The sequence below is a fragment of the Diadema antillarum genome, unplaced genomic scaffold (assembly GCF_040938485.1).
Source record: "Diadema antillarum isolate AM-2024a unplaced genomic scaffold, OU_Dant_1.0 scf00000192, whole genome shotgun sequence".
NCBI lineage: Eukaryota > Metazoa > Echinodermata > Echinoidea > Diadematoida > Diadematidae > Diadema > Diadema antillarum.
In genome coordinates this window covers 2948495-2968124 of record NW_027271081.1, presented here as the reverse complement: position 1 = coordinate 2968124, position 19630 = coordinate 2948495, and the positions used below count along the sequence as shown (strand labels likewise).

General features: G+C 40.1%; 1 protein-coding gene across 2 annotated transcripts in view; it reads right to left on the bottom strand.

The window, feature by feature from the left end:
• Positions 1–370: 370 nt before the first annotated feature.
• The window catches only part of LOC139723541 (high affinity cGMP-specific 3',5'-cyclic phosphodiesterase 9A-like), a 270358-nt gene continuing 251098 nt past the window's right edge, over positions 371–19630 (bottom strand). For both annotated transcript variants that reach the window (XM_071634781.1, XM_071634782.1), the window contains exons 9-13: positions 18545–18637; positions 17185–17355; positions 7848–7952; positions 5413–5559; positions 371–2241 (exon numbers count right to left, since the gene is read on the bottom strand). In XM_071634781.1, coding sequence (XP_071490882.1) covers positions 1867–2241; positions 5413–5559; positions 7848–7952; positions 17185–17355; positions 18545–18637 — 891 coding nt within the window. In that variant the 3' untranslated portion in view covers positions 371–1866. The remainder of the gene's footprint in view (positions 2242–5412; positions 5560–7847; positions 7953–17184; positions 17356–18544; positions 18638–19630) is intronic.

The window sequence follows — 19630 nt, the reverse complement described above, 5'->3', positions numbered from 1 at the left end:
AATTCTTTAAGACCTTCATGCAATGCACATGGCAGCCAAAATTCATATGGCATACATAATTTCCCACAGGAACTTCTGGAAAGTGGTCAAATTCAAACCAATTACCTCAAATCTTGATCACAGTTTCACAAAAGAAGGCCTTTTTTCTCTTCTTCTTCTTCTTCTTCCTTTATTTTTTTTTTTTGCTTCCATTTCAAATGGTGATGACTATTGCTTGTTTTGGTCCCACTATTTACGCAAGAGAAATGAAACAGCCCAATATAGAAAAAAAACTGTGCTGAACAAAAACATAAGAAAAAGAATGACATGTTGTTGTTGTTGTTGTTGTTGTTGTTGTTGTTGTTGTTGTTGTTGTTGTTGTTGTTGTTGTTGTTGTTGTTGTTGTTGTTGTTGTTGTTGTTGTTGTTGTTGTTGTTGTTGTTGTTGTTGTTGTTGTTGGAGTACTGCCATTTGGGTAAGAACTGTCAAGAATCCTGCTGTTCCTCAAAGGCAATCACATTTTGCTGCTTGCAACCAGGCAGACAAGTTCTTCCCATGGTAACTACACTCATTGTACCTTGTCGATGTGAATTATTCCACCCTCTATCATCTTAAATAATCAAATTGCCTCACCTGGGTTCATCAGATAATTAGTTTAAAAGTACTGACAAGCACTGACTAAAACTTGTAAATTCATAATAAAAAGACCCATTACAAACAGTGGTGTTGTTCTGCAAATGTAGAACACGCATCGGCAATAGTCCTACACGAAAATATCAAAAAGTCAGATCATTCACACCAAGTACTGAAAGAATGCCTTCGCACAAAATAAATACTTGTTTGCATTGATTTCGGGTTCAAAAAGTCCATTCTCATTAGAATAAGAGCTACGTAGAACAACAACATAATCTACTGAAATCTAACTTCAAGAAGATTGATCTTCATCCTACGTCTTCAGAACAAACGAAATCAAATTTACGCTTATCATGGAAATATGACATTTCCGATTCCCTCTCACGCTGCTTCGCAGATAAGTAGGCCTACAATTGTGTAGCTGTCTGAGGCTTTACTAATGAATAAAAATCTGTGGCAAGGTAGACTATTGCCAACTACGATGAAAATCTAATCTACAGAATGAAGTTGGGAGGTAAATGTTTTCATGTCAAATTTTGCGATATTGATAGGCCCTCAGGAAAAAGTTACCACTGTGAAACATTAACAACGAGGAACACGGAGATGCATAGGACAGTATAACGTCATCATTTTCTTGGTATGTCATCATCTTCTCCATCTAAAAATCACTCGTATCTATGGTATATGATGTCTTCATTCAAATGTTGCATACTTACACTAGAAGTGCACAAAAAATATCCATATCAAAGACTACATCTTTTGGTTTACACTAATAAACATAAATATCAAAGTGATATTGACTCTGCTGTTTGTGAAATTGCAATAAGGATGGAGAAAAAAAGTCTGCACAGGTTCTTCTGTTTTGTGTTTTTTTTTCTTTCTACTTTTGAGGTCATAGCTTCTGGCTCACAGATCACAAGATCTATGAAATAAGAAAATGCTGTCTGTAGTCCCACATGTAATGTCTTGGTGTTGGCAAGAGTCAATTTGGGTGAAGAGGCTGGCTGTATGCAGCGGTGACTGCAAAACGAGATCAGTCCAGTCTTCTAGATATGAATGATAAGAGAGCGGTGAGAGTAAAAGAGAGATACAGCCCTGTATGTTCCGACATTCGACAACCTTGCAGTTCTGGCACAGTGAGGAGATCTAAACGTCTTTTTTGTTTTTCATCATATTTTCTTTTCTTTCTTTTTTTCCGTTGGTTTAGCACTGTTCCTCGGCTCTTCACTTCCCCCCGCAGAGAAAGCACCACCGTCATTTGGTCTTCGCCGTCGATTTCGTGCTTGAACTCGACGACGCCGGCGAGGGAGATTTGATGCCGCTCTTCCTTTCCCCCTTGGCTCCCCCGTGAGGGTTATTTGAATTCGGGTTGCTCCCTGCTTTGTTGCCCGCTGTGCTGCCCACCGTCGCCGCCGGCGGCCTCTTGCCGTTCTGGCCCAGCGAGCTGGTCGACGACGATGTCGTTGACGACGTGGAGGAGCTGTTCTCTACGTTCTTCTTTGACGTCGTACTGTTGCCGTTGGTGAGGGAGTCCCGCCTCTCGTTGCTGCGCTTCTTCTCCTCCTCCAGTGCCTTCGCCATCTCCGAGTAATACTTGAGGGCGTACCGCACCGGCTCGATTATATGACTCTGAAAGTAACAGACACAGAACAGATGCAGAACAAAGCTGCTAGACTTGTCTACATGACACCTAAACACACACCAACTGCCACTCCTATTGCTCAGCCACATTGGTTTAGAATCCATGCAACACTTACAAACTTTTTTAAGCTCTTGATAACGACAAAGACATTAGCTAGGAGGGAAGTGGAATCACAATTTTTCACTCATATGCTATTAAAAAGGCGTTTCTCTGGACTTCACAAACAGGCCATGATATTGCATATTACCCATTCCTTTTGTGTGTTCACATGAGTATTGAACAATCTCCATACTCTCCCCTCTGCATGGGTAATATTTGAAGAGTTTGTTCGCAAAAACCGATAAGTCCATATATGCCAAATGGAGATATTTGTGATTAAAGGTCAGGAAAAATAAAGAGAAAAATAAGACAATTTTTGCTTCTTTTGACCATAACTTTAAAAATGTACCTTTATATGTGACAGTGCACCTCAAAACGAACATAAAGTCGCACACACTGATTTTGCGTGAGGACTGAAAATAAGTGAAATGGGTCAACCTAGTTGAACTTGACTTTTTCATATTTTCTGAAAGAGCGGGTCTTCATTTACATTATGCTAAAATTTGGTATCATAAAACGGGCAGGAAAGTGTGTTTTTTAGCAGTTTATCTCGAACATTTTTGGTAGAATAGTGTGATTATGTGTGTCTTTAGAATCCCTTTTTCACTTCTGAAAAACCTTGTCCACACTCTCCACTTTCAACTCTAATAACTTTTGAAAGGATAGTGCTACTGCTTTGAATGTTGCCATTAATTATGGACAGACTGTGTTAATGAGGCATGCTTAATTTCAATTTAATCTGATAATCCCTTCATTGTTGTTACTCTGGTGGTTTACTTCCTGTTTTTTGTCCCATTCATCGCACAGTCAGTACGGTTTGGTAAAGATCAAGCGCTTGAATAGACATTGTACTTCAGAGCCTCTTTTCTCAGTTCACACTTTTCCAGAGTTTGTGCTCTCTTTCCAATATTTAGATAGGCTAGGAGAGTCCATTTGATCTGAGTTCTACATCATTTTAAAGATTAAATTCTGCTCTTTCAGAATATGGTCTTCACTAAAAATTTATGTCTGGCGACTTTTTGTTTGTTTTGAGGTGCAGAGTCACATATGTAGTGACCAATATATCATTTAAAAGGTATTATTTTGTACTTTATGGCTGAGACCGTACTTCAAAATCTTAAAATATGGACTTATCGGTTTTTGCAAACAAACTCTTCATTTCTTTCTTTCATTTTGATAGGCCTCCTCCACCTTAGACTATTTTGAATTAAAGGAGAAGTCCACACAATTTTCACAATAGCTATTCATATCATGTAGTACATAAATCGGCTGCTCCATGTTAAGATTTGTGGAATTTAATGTGGTCCTTGAGCAGAGAAACCAATACCGTGAAAAAACCTGAAAACAAATTTCACTGAACAAGGATGGTGACATAGCAGCTTCACCATAAGAATGCATGAGTGGGGCTCACCATAAGAATACAATCATGTAGTAACGTAATCCGTTACAATATCTCTTGCTTAAAGGGGAAGGCTAGTAACTGATCAGTGGGAATCAGTGGAAATGCTGGGAGATGATTGTTCCAATCCTTATGGGATTCATTCAAGAGTTCATTGTATATCTATTGTTGTGTGAAAATGATTTGCTTCAGAACGGTCTCATATTCAAGTAATGTGCAGATTAATGTTCCGTCACTGACCAGGGACGCTAACCTGGAAGCATTAAACTGCACATTACTTGAATATGAGACCATTCTGAAGCAAATCATTTTCACACAACAATAGATATACAATGAACTCTTGAATGAATCCCATAAGGATTGGAACAATCATCTCCCAGCATTTCCACTGATTCCCACTGATCAGTTACTAGCCTTCCCCTTTAACAAGGTCACCTGTGTAGAATTTATGTACAGTGTATGCTTTCTCATTTTTGTTCTGCTTCCTTGAGCCCCCACTCATGCATTTTTAAGGTGAAGCTGCTATGTCATCATCCTTGTTCATCGTGATTTGTTATAAATTTTGTTACATTCTTATTCCTCATCCCCTCTGAAACTCTGTACCTTGTATAATCAATCAATAGTTGTTCAAATGTATAAGTCTACAAATCAGTCAGAGTTCTCCTTTAACAATGTTGAAATTCAGAGCCTTAAACACTGTAGGTATTATTTGTTCCAAGTTCATTGTGCCAATAACAGCCACGAGGGAGAAGTAGCCTGGTGGTAACACACCCTGCCTGGAAAGCAGTGGATGACAGGTTGGAATCCCACTGGTTTCATTTTCCCCGACATGTTTGTTCAAATTGCAGATCAGGGGGGCATTTCATCAACGAGTTCGTCGGAGTTTTCACCGACAAATTTGCTATCAGCCAATCAGACGCAAGGATTTCATTAGCTTTTAACAGCTGTCAGTGTAAATCCTTGCGTCTGATTGGCTGATAGCAAATTTGTCGGTGAAAACCTCCTACGAACTCGTTGATGAAACGCCCCCCTGCAGTTGTGATCTTAAAACATACAGGGGGGGGGGGGGCGACATTTGATAAAAATCTGTTACAGTACATCTTTTTCCCTTTGCATATTAAATAATCTCTTTCTTTCAATGAACTCAATACTCCCTAGCATCATTAAGGGCATCTGAGAGTGTAGCCCTCACTATGACAACGATCTGCCAGTCACAAAGACTGAGTTTATGGTTCACCACGTGGTATTAAAGTCCTTATAAGGACTGCTGGAAAAGGAGATAGTAGACAAGTGAAGAGGGAGAGGTGAGAAAGGAGAGACAAGATGGAGGGTAAGCGAGAGTAGAGGTATTCTTTCTTGAGAATGTGTGAGCCCTGAAAAGGACTGTGAACCAGAAGAAAGGGGCAAGGAGAGCGAAGAGAGAAGAGAAGGCTCGACATTCCGGACAGTTTGACTGTCCGTCCTCGGGAGAGGACAGCCAAACTGGTTTATGGGTTTATGGGTTTTATCGAGTAATGGTGCCCTCTTGTCAAGTTTGAAGAGAGTAATGGGATGAGTAATCTTGGCATTTTTTTTTGACACTGTATGGAAACACGAGTCCAATGAAATGACAACAAAAGTTTGGAGAGACAACAACAAAAAGAAGAATATGTAAACTCACATCCAGTTTAGGTAAGAGTGTCCCCAGTGCCTCGAAGAGGGGTAGCAGCACAAAGCGGATGAATCCCGTCTGGGAAGAGTGCTTGGTGACCTTCTCCCGGTCCATGAAGGGTGCAACGGGGAGCCCCTCCAGCTTCTCCATGTCACTCTGGAGGAAGGATGCAGAATGGATGCGGGGAACAAATGAGATGGAAGAGAGGTACACATTGGCATTAGTTGGTGCCAGATAATGACACAGTTATAATCAGAGTGCAAGCAAAATTATGATTTAACAGCTGACAAAATACAAAACAACACAAAACCAAGCACACAAAGGGGAAACTATCCCACAAAATTCACCTAACCTAATCAACCTGTTGAGGACTACGTAGTCCCAGTATAGTCGGGCAGGTGTACTGTACACGTATGTGAAAACCAGGTGTTACAGCAAAAGTAGCTCATCCTCTGGTTATAATGCACTGATTGAGGAACAAGACATTAGATCTAGCAATCATATATAAATTCTGTCTGCTTCACTTTTTCTCCATGAAGCCCAAGAAAGATGCTTTTCTCTTTTGTGGGTACATATTAAAGGTGCATGGTCCCGGTGCTTTAGTCAAATGCGTACGCGGGTGCACGGCGCAAGTTTCCTATAGAGACCTACGCTATCTACTCCTCTTTAGCGCTTATGCTTTGGCCCACTTCCCCGAGTCCGAAGAAGTCCGATTCACTGTAGTCAGTGGTCCGATCACAGTTTGGCTCATGATTCGGCTGAGGGGGATGACAGCTTTAGCAAACTTCTTTTGTGATGTCATAATAACAAGCACATAAGCACGCAACCTGGCATTACTACAGGCTGCGTGATGCGCAGAGAAAACAACGAAGGCAACGTTACTTAGCAGCACCTACGCACTTTACTCTTGATGACAGCTCAACTTCGGTAATCTTCGTATCAATGCTAACGGTGATTGGCAGTATCATCAACAGCGCCCTCTACACTACTGGGACTATGCACCTTTAAGTTCCATGACAGTTCCTCTAGCAACAAAAGCTCCCATGAAACATCTCCACGCTGCACCAAACATGACCCCAACCCTAATCCTAATCCTCACATCAATGTAAACCTAAAACCCTATCACAACCCTAACCCTGGCCTTAAGTCCTTGGCAAAAATAAGACTGCATCATTTATCACAAGAGTAAATGTTGTGTCACTACATATTCATACAGGTTATGAGAGTACACAAATATAGATTGTGTTCACAGGAGGTCCATGTCCATTTCACCAAGCCTGATATTCTTATTAGAGTAATCATATGAATACAGTGAATTCCTCAGAAACAATATAGTTTACAAGCCAAAAAAACCCCCACACATTTCACTGAAGTCAACATAGGATTTGCTTGTTTGTCCAATTGCTCTTTACCAAAGTCTCTAGCCCAACAGAACAGAAATGCAAATCTACCAGATCATAAGTCTCTTGTGTGTTTAATCTATTTCTTTCTCTTCTTTTTTTCATACCAGGTACTAGCCTTGATCTACTGTCCTCTCTCTTTAACTGCTGCAAGTTGTAAGCAAAGAGAGGTGAAGCCAACTGCATCCGTGCAAGGGCCATTGGAGATCTGCTCGTTATTCATGAGCCAGTAGAAACCTGACCAGCGCACCGCTCCTAATGAACAATTCAGCACTGAATGATTCAGTGAGACACTTCGACCAATGGAATTGCTTGATTCACCCAACCATTATCAGAGCAAAAATGTGTTATTAATGACACAGGATTGTGCTCTGCTCTGGAGTTCCACCTGATAAAGCACTTCTCATGTCACCATGCATCACAAAACCAACAAAATTTTACTTGAGGACTCAAAATAGGCAGAACGGGTCAACCTACCGGGTAGTCGATTCTTTAGTTTTGATTTTTTTTTCTGAAAGAGCAATTCTTCTGCATAATTCCTACATTTAAGATCACAACATGACTGTTTTACATACTGTTTTTGATTTGTTTTGTATTTGGGGGTAAATTCATTGCACAGAACACACCTTGGTGAGGATTATAAAGTAGGGGCCTACCTACATTGTACCCTGCTGAGGACAAGTCCTGAGTACACACGGGCAGGTGTCTATGGGAAATGCGTGTCGTAGCAAAATTAGCCCGTCCACAATGGGTTAACTAGACCCTACATTTCAAAGCCTCTTATCTCACAGAATACTTTTTAAAGTGCATACTTTTTTTTCCATTGTTTGAGCAGGTTAGGAAAATTCATTTCTATTGAGTTCTACATCCTCTCAAAGCATAGAGTGAGCTTTTTTTAGAATCTGTCCTAAACTAAATCTCCATGTCTGGCAGCTTTTTGTTGGTTTTGTGATCCGGCGTCACAAACTGACCTCTGACATCCAGACTCCATGAAAACAGTGTAATACAGTAAATAGCCAAAGTCACGCTATCATCACTACCAACCTGGTTGAAGAATTCTTGTAGAAGACAGTCTATCCACGGCTCTGCCACGTCCATCGGCCTTGCCTCATTGGAGATGTCTGCTACCTTGATGCATATCTTGGTCAGCTGTGCGGAGTGATGGTCAAGAAATGGACAAGAGAGATTAAACAAAATCACTGTCCTACACATGGCTAATACAAACTTGGTAGGCTATAGATAAAAACCTGAAAATGGTGACTATGACCAGTTAATGCAAAGATGTGCATTACCACAAGAATCATTCTGGTCAGATGTTATGTCAAGTGGTCAAGAGATGGCCAAAACCATCCAAATCATCACCACTGGCTGACCGAAGGTCAAGAATCGAGTACAAGGTTCAAACACAAAATGGGCATAGACAATGACTGCCTTTTGTAAGGTATCAATCTTCTGTCGCCATGGCAACGGATGATCATTTTTTTCAGGAGGTGATAATGCTGAAAATTGCTTCACATTACCATCTTTCTCCCTCGGGGCACTCTTTGCCTCTCCGAGGTGTTCGTTCTCACTCCTAATCTAAATTCCACATTTTTTACAGAACATCGCTGCATTGGTTGCACACCATCTATCAATTTCTCCCTCGATGTGAAACCAACTCCAACTGCATCACCCTACCATCCCAGCATTCCATAGTTTCTCCCCATCCCGAAGGATCAACTTTTCAATGAACAGCAAGCAACTCATCTCCCCCCCCCCCCCCCCCCCTCGAATGATAGCTTCACTGGCATGCTCTATTTCTTGTAATTACAACTCTAGATGTGCCGGCGTGATGTATCGATGTGACATAGATAAATTGACACTGAGCTCCAAAGATGCGGCGCATTCAAGTATTTTTTGAGGGTGCTCGACAGAGACTATGAGCGAAATAGAGCAATGATACACACCGACCTGGACTTTATTTCTAATACGAGACAGCAGAATGTGAAAAACACCACACCCGTTGTCAAATCAATCATTCCAGACATGTAATAACTGGGATGATTTTCATTTGATATGACGGCTTTTAAGTAAGATAAATGGGTGCACTGTACTAGGTGTGTCTCAAAGGTTAAACTTGTGTGAAAATGAGCACAAATAGGTAAGCTTCAATGCTCACTGCACTCACTAGACATATTACACATTAAAAAAAAGTTGTACTGCCTTTATACCTATAACAATAGAACACACTTGTAACTCTTCGTGTGCCGTGTTTGCATGCCTGACTCAGCCAACGACTTGCCAACTTTGCACATTTCGCTTAAAGATAAAGTCAGGCACAAATGACAGATGGGGAGAAAGATAGAGAGAGGTATAGATATAGGGAGAGATCATACACAGTGTAGATGGAGAGGCCTACAGATACACTACACATTCAAATCAATGGATTTTTTCCGTCTAGTTATTTTTATTGCAACCGATTGACAAATTGCCACACACTGACGTAAATTAGCACCCAATTAATCAGTGTTCACCGCAGTAGCCATCATGATAAAAAATCATGGGCATACATACTAAGGCGGGATTCGAACCTACGTCCTCCTGATCATCGGACAGGCGTCCTATCCACTAGACCACCGAGCTTCCACCCGACAGCTAGTGTTGGTTCTAATTGTTTATAGCATTGCTAATTGTTATAGCATGCAGCGGCTACACATATTTATTCAAGTTAGTGAAATTCCTGTACTGAGTTGTTTTTATTGCAACTGATTGACAAATTGCCCGACATTGATGTAAATGATAAGATACACCAAACAAGTAGACATGACTGTTGTGAGAGGGTTTCGTAGACAGATGGACAGATAGATAGACTGATAGATAGATAGATAAACAGATGGATAGATAGACAGATACATTGTAGATAGATAAACAGAAAGATAGATAGATAGATAGATAGATAGATAGATAGATAGATAGATAGATAGATACACATATAGATAAAACAGATTAACAGATAGACAGATAGATAGATAAATAGATAGATAGACAGATACATAGATACATTCATACATACATAGTTACATACATACATATATAAATACATACATACATACATACATACATACATACATACATACATACATATATAAACAGACAGGCAGAGAGAGAGAGAGAGAGAGAGAGAGAGAGAGGGAGAGATAGCATCCAGGAGAGAAAATCCCTATGAACATGAAGACATGAATTAAATTGACTCGGGGAGAGACTGATGAATGGACAGACAGGTAGGAACAGACAGACAGAATGTAAGAAGAAGACAAAAAGACAGAGATTGATAGATGAATTGATATAAAATATGGTGGATACAAAGCGAGAGAAATGGCAGAAGGTGGTAAGTACAGGCAGGGTGGAAGAAAGAAACGCAGCAACACCATCCTGCTCTCATCAGGGGCAATATTGATTTCCATCGCCTGTGCTCTGATTGGCTCAGGAAATGGGGGAATACCCATTTCCTGTTGTAGACATGGACAGCACCTGCTCATTGAATGCTGTGTGTGTGTGTGTCTGTCTGTGTGTAGTTTGAGGCTGAAGTGCAAACCCCACTCTACAAAGATACTCTTTAGATAATTCTCTGCGGGCAAAGTCAGTGGTTCATCAGATAAGACCCACATGATGATATCTCTCTAATATTTGCTGGACATTTCACTGTTCTCAGCTTTCCATACCAGGAGCTCACATGATACATGCAAAGTGCTCTTTCAAAGAAATAAGAATAAAAATTATGAATATATATAAAGCGTCTAAATACAAAAAAAAAAAAATTCAAAATAATTTGAGAAAGCTCATCATCAAATAGAGACAAATTAAATGTTTTCAATGATACTGCGCTCATTACAGACAAGAAATATTTTTGAAGATGTTATTTAGGCCACCCCCTTTGTTTTTCAGCACTTTCAATCGAAAAAATCTCAAATTATTGAAAATGAATTATGTTGGCTTTTACATGTATATTCTAACTCTTCATACATGTTTTTTGTAAGCATACCTCAAACATGTTCAGGGCAGCTGTTTGCCATGATATATTATTCTAACTGACAATTCTGCAATATTTTAAAGATACCATGTAATAAGGGCAACTTCATAGATAAGTTAAATCACCCAAAGCATCCTTCTTATCCATGTGCCACGAATAATCATTATTCAAATCCCAATTTTAAGTTTTCAAAGAGGACGGGCTGCCATGTGATTAGAAATGAGGTAGCATCCTTATTCTGACGTAAAATGGTGATTGCTGTAATGGACGTGGTTGGATGCAAAATTCAGGCAGAAAGTCAATAGCATTTGGAGGCTCTCCTGAAGATTGAATCACTCTAAATGGGTTGCATCTCCCACAAAGGGCTTGAAACAAATAAATAAAACAACTTACACATTTACGACAGCAATGGCCCTCCCCCCAAAAAAGGAGGAAAAAAAATCATTGCAAACTACGTTCACTCTGAAAATGTGTGTCACACGACACTCCATTAAGTGGGCAAGCCGTCTCATGTTACGCTCATGAATGTGCACGCACGCGTACGCGGGGGAAGAAATTTCGCATCGTCGCCCCCTTCGTTCGAGAGCGTGACTCTCCCGCCAACGGTAGCGAGGCATCTCCATGACTCTCGGGGAGCGGCACTTTATACGAGGAAGTAGCCACCCCCATCCCCATTTGCATGGCATCCTGGGAATGTGGAGAGTACTTTCATTTTTTTCTAACCCTTCTATATTTTAAATGTCCTTTTAAAGGACATAAATTACTCAATCCAACAGGTTCACTGCAAACAAGTTCTGAAAAGTGGGATCTCCTTGGAAACAGTGATTCTCTCATTTGCTTTGTAACGTACAAAAATTTCAAGAAATGAAGAATTTTATCGTCTCAAACTGATCCAGTGACAGGACTCTCAAGCAAATCAGATTGATCTCACAGAAAATACCATTGTATGTCCAAAAGTAAGTCCTCATAGACATGCCATGTAGCATTCAGACACATTCTTCCACATCATTCGGCTTTTTGATAGGTGTGTAAAACAGAACTCTGATATGGTTAGAAAGAAAGAAAAATGCTCTGCATCTTAAAGAGGGTACAGTCTTCCCCTGGAAGCCTTCCAGACTCCCCTATAACTACATCTTCTGTCATCAAAAGCACACTTTATATGAAATAATTACTAAATTCTAAATGGCCTCACAAGTCTCCTACTGAGCTACACACAATTCTTGAAAAAAAAGGTTTCTGTTTTCATGAAGTCACCAAGAAAAGTTTATAAATTATTTTTGCACCACATTTTTGGTTGGTGTTTCAACAACAGAACAATGATAGCATTTCTATGGAAATTGTTGTGAGAACAATATAATCAGTGGCGGGCCCAGACGGGGGCACATCAGGTGTGTGCCCCCCCCCCCATTTATTTTTGTTAAAACAGGAAATAAAAAAGAAATGGAGGGGGGCACAATCTCCCCTTTAATTTTGTAAAGGCGTCCCACCCCCCACCCTTTATGGAAAGATCCGTCCCTGATAATTGACTACAAAATGAATTTGCTACACATATTTCCTTTTTTTCATATATACTGATGGGAGGAGGGTTTGGGAGTAAATGACAATATCATCTCTTTGAATTTACATTGTACATGACAAGGTTGTAACCAGTTCATTAAAATATTCAGGGAAAAAACCAAAGCAATATATAAAAAAGAAAAAGGTTCGTATATCATGCTTGATGTTGCTGAAATCTCTGCCCTACTGCTTGAATGGTTATATCGTGTATACTCTATTCAGTAAAATCAACCTGAACATGATAAGCCACTGTCGCTTGAACTGACACTATAAGATACAGGTGGTACTAGTAAACATAACATTAACAACCAGCACTCATCCAATTACAATTTGTTCTTGCTCTCCAGACACTGAAATAAAATGAAAACCAAAAGGTGTAAAAGGCACGTCACAGACTGTGGTTAATCCGCCAGCGTGACGTAGGCAAACAACGATGGCGACAATTGACCGACCCAGGAGTTCTCGTTTCCCGCGTCCAGCTATTTCGTGCAATCTACGCTTCCCGTTCATCTGTCCATTGTCCTCTTGTTGCCAGGCAACCAATAATCACCACTAACCACGCAATTCAATCTTTGGGAGCTTGACCATCTGCCGGGGGGGGTGTCCTTACTCGAGTCGAAGGTCAATTGACCAATCAGCAGATGAGCATGTAATGAACGACAGATGCTCACGACGACAAAGTGTACAATCCCTGCGCACAGGTGTCTTCCAACACATCGAGCAAACACTTGTGGTAGAAAACTTGCCCATGTAACCCTCAAGTGTGCTCAGCAATTATTCTGGAGCGTTATATACAAGCCACATGAGGAGAGCTTTTACACAACAGTCACAAAAATGATGAAAAGAAAAACACTTATAAACAGTCACAAAGTTTTAAGTGGGAAATTTAAACTGGCTTGACATTTCCATTCTTTTTTTTTCCGGGTACCCCTGGTAAGGCTGATGCACACCAACTTTATATGTATGATAACGTCAGCTGAGAACCAAAAGGGTGCCACTGTGTTCTAAGATCTGAGTGGAAATAAAAACGAAACAATCCATTCTCATGAAATAAACAAGTTATTTCATCAAGAGGGGGTAGATTTATAAGCATTGTTCCAAATGCAGGGTAAAAAAGTGCCCTTGTGGTTTAACTTTCAACATTTTTATACTGACAATGAAAATAATTTAAAATTGACATCATAATATAGAGGATATTGAGCTCTTCAATATGATACCAATAACTCAATAACCTTTTCTCTTTTTGTGTTACTCTTTTTCCCTTACATCACATCTTCTTCACTGACATTTTGAAGCTGAACCCATCAACATAGAAACATTCACTGCATTAACAATGGAACTGTGTTTCTCTGCTAATCATTGGGACTAATACAAGCACAAATTCCTCCATATTTTTTGGTAGTGCTCTCTTACATTTGTTATCAGTTACTTTGATTGTCATGGCTTTCTACACATGAATGGATACAGACCATTACTAACCTCACAACTGTTGCATCATAGGCTGCATTTATCAACTCCTTTTCTTGGCAGAAACAGGTTATCCAAACAGCTTTCAAGGAATTTTTACGAGTTGATAAACGCAAAGCTGTTTTGAAAGCCCCTTAGGAAAGCCTTTTACGAAAGGGTGCGTTTATCAACTCTCCTTTCTCAGCAGAAACAGGTCATCCAAACAGCTTTCAAGGAATTTTCACGAGTTGATAAACGCGAAGCTGTTTTGAAAGCCCTTTAGTAAAGCCTTTTCGAAAGCCCCAAATTTGTGACGATTCAAACAGGTTTCCTAAACAGGTTATCAGAAACCTGTTTGTAAAAGCCTTTCGAAGTTGATAAATGCAAAGCTGTTTTGAAAGCCCTTTAGGTCGCCCTACTGTGGTTACGCAACCATGCGTTTCCGGTTTCTGAAAAGATGCGCGCCACGTAAAGTGCACACGAGTACGTGTACACAGGTGTATACATTGTACATACAGCTCTGTGTAATGCACGCATATGTTTGGAACAAGGAGGTGTTTCTTTCACCAACAAGGTTTGAGAAATAGAGTAACAACAGTCTCATTCCCTTTGATCCCATGTCTCATGCCGCCACAAAGGGCTATGGAAAGGGCTATGGAAAGGGCTATCGAAAGCCGTTTAAACGGGAAAGTTGATAAACGCAGCCGACAAAAACAAGCGGCACATTAATAGTACAGGGAGTGGACAGGGCTTTCGAAAGGGCTATGGAAAGGGCTTTTGAAAGGGCTATGGAAAGGGCTTTTGAAAGGGCTATGGAAAGGGCTTTTGAAAGGGCTATGGAAAGGGCTTTTGAAAGGGCTATGGAAAGGGCTTTTGAAAGGGCTATGGAAAGGATCTTTGAGCTCAGTTTAAACAGAGTTGAATAATAAAGATGGTCTCACCATAACCACTCTTGTGAAGCAACCAGCAAGAAGTGGTTTTGTATATACCTTTTATTTGATCACACTCTACATGTATGTCAAAGTGCTCATGCCATACTGTGCCCTACTATTGCGTATCTACACAGCACACAGGCAAGTATCACCTGTAGTGGGAAAAAAAAAATTGTGCCTAATGGGGAAAATCCCACGGGAGCTAATTGTGTTAGATTCTTGAAGGACATGCAGGCGAAACAAGATGACCCGGTGACCTGTTTTTACCAAAATGGTTCAAAGTGGCTCATATTCAATGGCTGTAGCAGTAACAGGAGAGCAGATGATTGCACACAAAGCCATAACACTCACTTTCAACAATGAAATGTGCGTCTTACAATCAAAGAAATGACATTCCTTTGTTTGATACCATACCTTTTCAACCAAACATTTTACTATTTATTCCTCGTGTTCAGTCAGGTAGAAAAAAAATACAACACAAACAAATCTTTTTTACCTGAGTTCTATTTTGGTCATAGGCCTACTCCATTCTTTGTGTCTATTACTGAACTACTGAAAACCTCTAATATTTCGAAAAATATCACTGATCTTTAAATTGGCAACATAGCTTAGGAGATCAGAGTTTCTGCATCTTACTCAAATTGACAATACTTTCTATTTTTCCCCTGATTTTGTGCAGGCTTGATTTAGAACAGAAAAACTAATGGGGAGAAGAGGATAATTTGTGCATCAAATTCTCCCATGACTTTTTGGGCTAACACATGCAAAACACTATAGGCCTAAAGATCTTTTAATAATCTGGCGCCAGAGTATTTACCAAAATATTTCTATGATCTTGCCAAAATCATCATCATGGAATTTAGTCTCCCATGTCCTCAGCATTAATTGCAAAAAGAGCAGCATAAAGTATGGGTAAATTAGGATTTTCTAGAACTAGCTCATAGGGTTTGTTAACTGGGCTGGGTGGACACTTGGCTTATGTATGCAACATTACTACAAACTCTTCATCTCACAAATGTGGAGTCTTCCTCGCCAAAATGAACATATAATCAAGAAAAAGGAAAATTCACAGTAAAGAGTATCCTTATTTTCAAACCTTACCATACTTTGTGTCGTGTGTCTTTATCTTTATCTTGGTATTGGTGTAAAATCTCCATTATCATGTGCTTGACTTTATTGTGCTATGACATTGGCAGGTGATTGTATCTACATCTGTATGTCTTCACTTGTATTCATTCAAAACACTATTGAATCATCAATCAAAGTGGAATATGTTGATTGACTAATAAAGTAGCTGAGTATTAAAAATAACTGCCTAACTGACCCATTCAATTCAATTTCTTTCAATTCAAATCTTAAACTGATAATTATCTAAAAACCAAGATGAAAATAACTACAATGTATTACATGTATTTGAATAAATAAATCAAAATTAATCACAGGTTGACTTCAAAAGTGCCTGATGCTCTATGACATGTCAGAAAACGTTACTGTGAGTTAAACTGCAACTTGTTTAAGAAGTCTTTACAAGCTTGGTTTCTGCCCCAACAGCACATAAAGTAAATGTACAGGGGCCCGTTTCATGAAACTTGTCATCAGTGACAACTGTCACATTTCTATGACAAATTTGCTCTCAGCCAATCAGCTGCAAGGATTTCAGTAGCTTGTCACATCTATGACAACTTGTCACTGATGACAAGTTTTATAAAACCGGCCCCAGGTCTAGATGTGTCTGTGTGTTCAATTCTATGCGGAAATGTACTGAGTGCAGAGGTCGGGTAGCAGTCTTACTAGTCAATGGTAAGCATGTGTGACCTCAATGATGGAGCTAATTGCGGTATAATTGTACTTGCGGAGAGCTCCCACCGAGTTTATTGGGCACAGCCAGCTGGGGTGTCTTGTGTGAGCCAGGCAGCAGTTGGTCAATAAAAGACCCCCCGTAAAATGAGCAATTATTGAATTAGCTTGATGGACGACAGGGAGTACGTACACTAAAATCAAATCCAACAGATCATGTGTGCTGACGACAGATCTACCATATGTCAATATGTCAAGACAGAATTTTTGCTTGGTAGTCCAGTCTTATAAAACAAATAATGCCTGTATTGTTGAGGAGATGCAGTTGATATGTATTTTTTAGTTGATGCAGCCATTGAGCCCTGTAAAGGGTATTGTTACAGATACGAAACTACACCGCTATCCTTTACCACAAATGTACACTTTGTGGATACCTTTTACATATGCAGTGCCTAGCACCGACATATCCACAGGTAGAGTCGTATCCATTATTTGCATGATGGTGCAACCATCAATGAAGACAAAATCTCTTCAGGGAATGGTACTCTATATAATGAGACATTAGTGGTAGCAGCAAAAAAGAAGAAAGAAAGAAAAAAAGACCCCAAACTGATCTTGTGCACTCGACAATAGGACTCACCGTGTCTTTGTGCGCCTTATTGCTGAAGTCGAAAACTGGGAGCAGATCCTTGAAGCAGTTGAGGATCTCGTTGTGCTTGGCCATGTCGGTTGCTAGGATACAGCGGATGATGCCCTCCCGCACCTGCTTGAACATCTCGGGACTGAAGTTTTTGAAGATATTGCAGTGGGGCTGGTGGCCGGAGGACAAGAGGGAAAAGAGAGAGGGATGGGGAGGGTGGGAAGGGAGGAAAAAGGAAGAAGAGAGGAGGAGGAAGTCAGAGTTGAGACAAACAAAGAGAAAGAGAAGGAGAGATGAGGAATGAAAAGAAATCAGGAAGCGTGCAATGGCAGATAGCAAAAGAAGAAGAATGAGGGAGAAAAGAGAACACAAGGAAGAAGAGAAGAAAAAGAACAGATGAGAGAAGGAGAACGAGGGACAGAAGGAGAGTGAAGATATGAAAAGAGGAGGAAGAGGAGGAAAGTCATAATGGAGAAAGATAGCAGAAAAAAAAGAGAAGAACACGAGTGAGGAAGGGGGAAAGTGGAGAGGAAGAAAGGGAGAAAAACGATGAAGAAGAGAGGAAGGGTTTCAAACAGGAGAAAGCAGAAAGAGGAAATGGAGAAGAGAGAGGATGAAGAGAGAAGAGCAGGATAAGGGGAAGCAGAATGGAGGAGCACAGTGGAAGAAGAAGTGACGGAAGAAAGAGGAAAGAAAGAGGATGGTACGGAAGGATGAGGAGCAGGAAGCGGAGGTGGTGTCAAGTGGAGGGGGGCAAGAGGGAAGGAGGAAGGGGAAAAGAGGAGAGAAGAGCCAGTTATATCACACTTTCCCCATGACAAGTTTGCCTCCCAAAACTTTCTAGAAGCTTCTCTCATTATCCTTTTTTAATGCACTATTTTCTTTCCTTCCTCTCTGCATTTATTAACCATTGATGCAGACATTTTGATATTTCATCACTGAACAGCCTGACAGTGCCTTTCAAACAATAAGGACTTGCTATGTACACCAGCATAAATGCTGAGTACTATATCCCACTCTCTATATCACTTTTTTTTTAAACAAATGCAAAATTTTGTTACACAGTTGGCAAATAATAACAAACTTTGACAAATAAAAACCTACCAATAACAAGATCTTCAATCTTTAGAATATCAAAGGAAAATTTGTTCTGAATAGTTCATCTCCGCCAAGCAACTGACACTCCTACTTAACTTCACATGAGTAAAGAAAGCTGGCAAATTTAAAAGCAAACAACCCCCTTGATTATCAACATTATCACTACAGGCTCTCCTCTTATCTTCTATAAGGAAAGCATGTGACATCTAAAGTGAACAACCCCTTGATTTTTCAAAAAGATTACTACAGGTCCTCCTCTTACCTTCTCAAGGATCTTGAAAGCCACGGAGCAGTGATGGTTCTCGAGGGGTGAGATGTCGTTATACCTGATGGCGAGCTCCGTCCTCGCATTCACCTGTTGATGGGATAGGGAGATGGAGACCATCACATTACATTCCCACCTGTGTATTCACACCTCCGAAATAGGTGCATCCATTTTTTAAAGACTTTCATGGGTCAGAGTCCGTGGAAATTTAAGATAAGCAGTGAATCTGTGAGCCAAGACAGCCCCCCAAAAAAGAAAGCACAGACTTGGCGACAATAATTGTCCTTGGTAACGCATTGAACTGGACATTTGCATAGGCACTGAAAGATGGAGGCATCTTTTAGTTTGTATACATGGGCCACGTGCTGTATCTTAACCAGTATCACCTCTATGATCTTGACAGCCTGAAACCAATGCACTCCAAAGAAGACATACAATTTGTATGCAAAATTCAATTTCATGTACCAACACACTAGTTGCTTGACATGTCGGGCAATATCCCATCCTACCCACATTCAAAATACATTAATTAGCCAAAATGCACTTAGGCCTTGAAAAATTTCACTGCTCTTGGGCCAACTATGCATCTGCTATGCAAACCATGTAGCATAATTATTGCATTCATGACCATGCACGATTAATAAGATATTGCATAGATTATGTGGTCTCGCTTGTCTGCACATTGGAGTTACATTCCATGAAAAAAACAAAAAAACAAAAAAAAACTACTAGTTATCCATTCATAGGATTTTAATTTTTGTAATTGTACAACACGTATCAAGGCAAAAAAGGCTCATGCTCTTTAGTCCCAATATATCTCTTGTACAAGCAGAAAAATTGTGCAGCCCTTCAATTATGCATCACCTCTGGACCGAATGCCAAAGAGTGACAAATTATGCCAACACATTTAACAAACACTCAGCGTTCCAGAGCTGCCGCACATGAAGGATGGAAACTGCTCTGATATTCTATTGGTAAATTTAACATATACTTTTGCTAGGATATACAAAGGAGATCTCATCTCCGATACATCATGGATTTTATATACAAATGCAAGGCCACCACTTGGTGTTTCTCTACCAC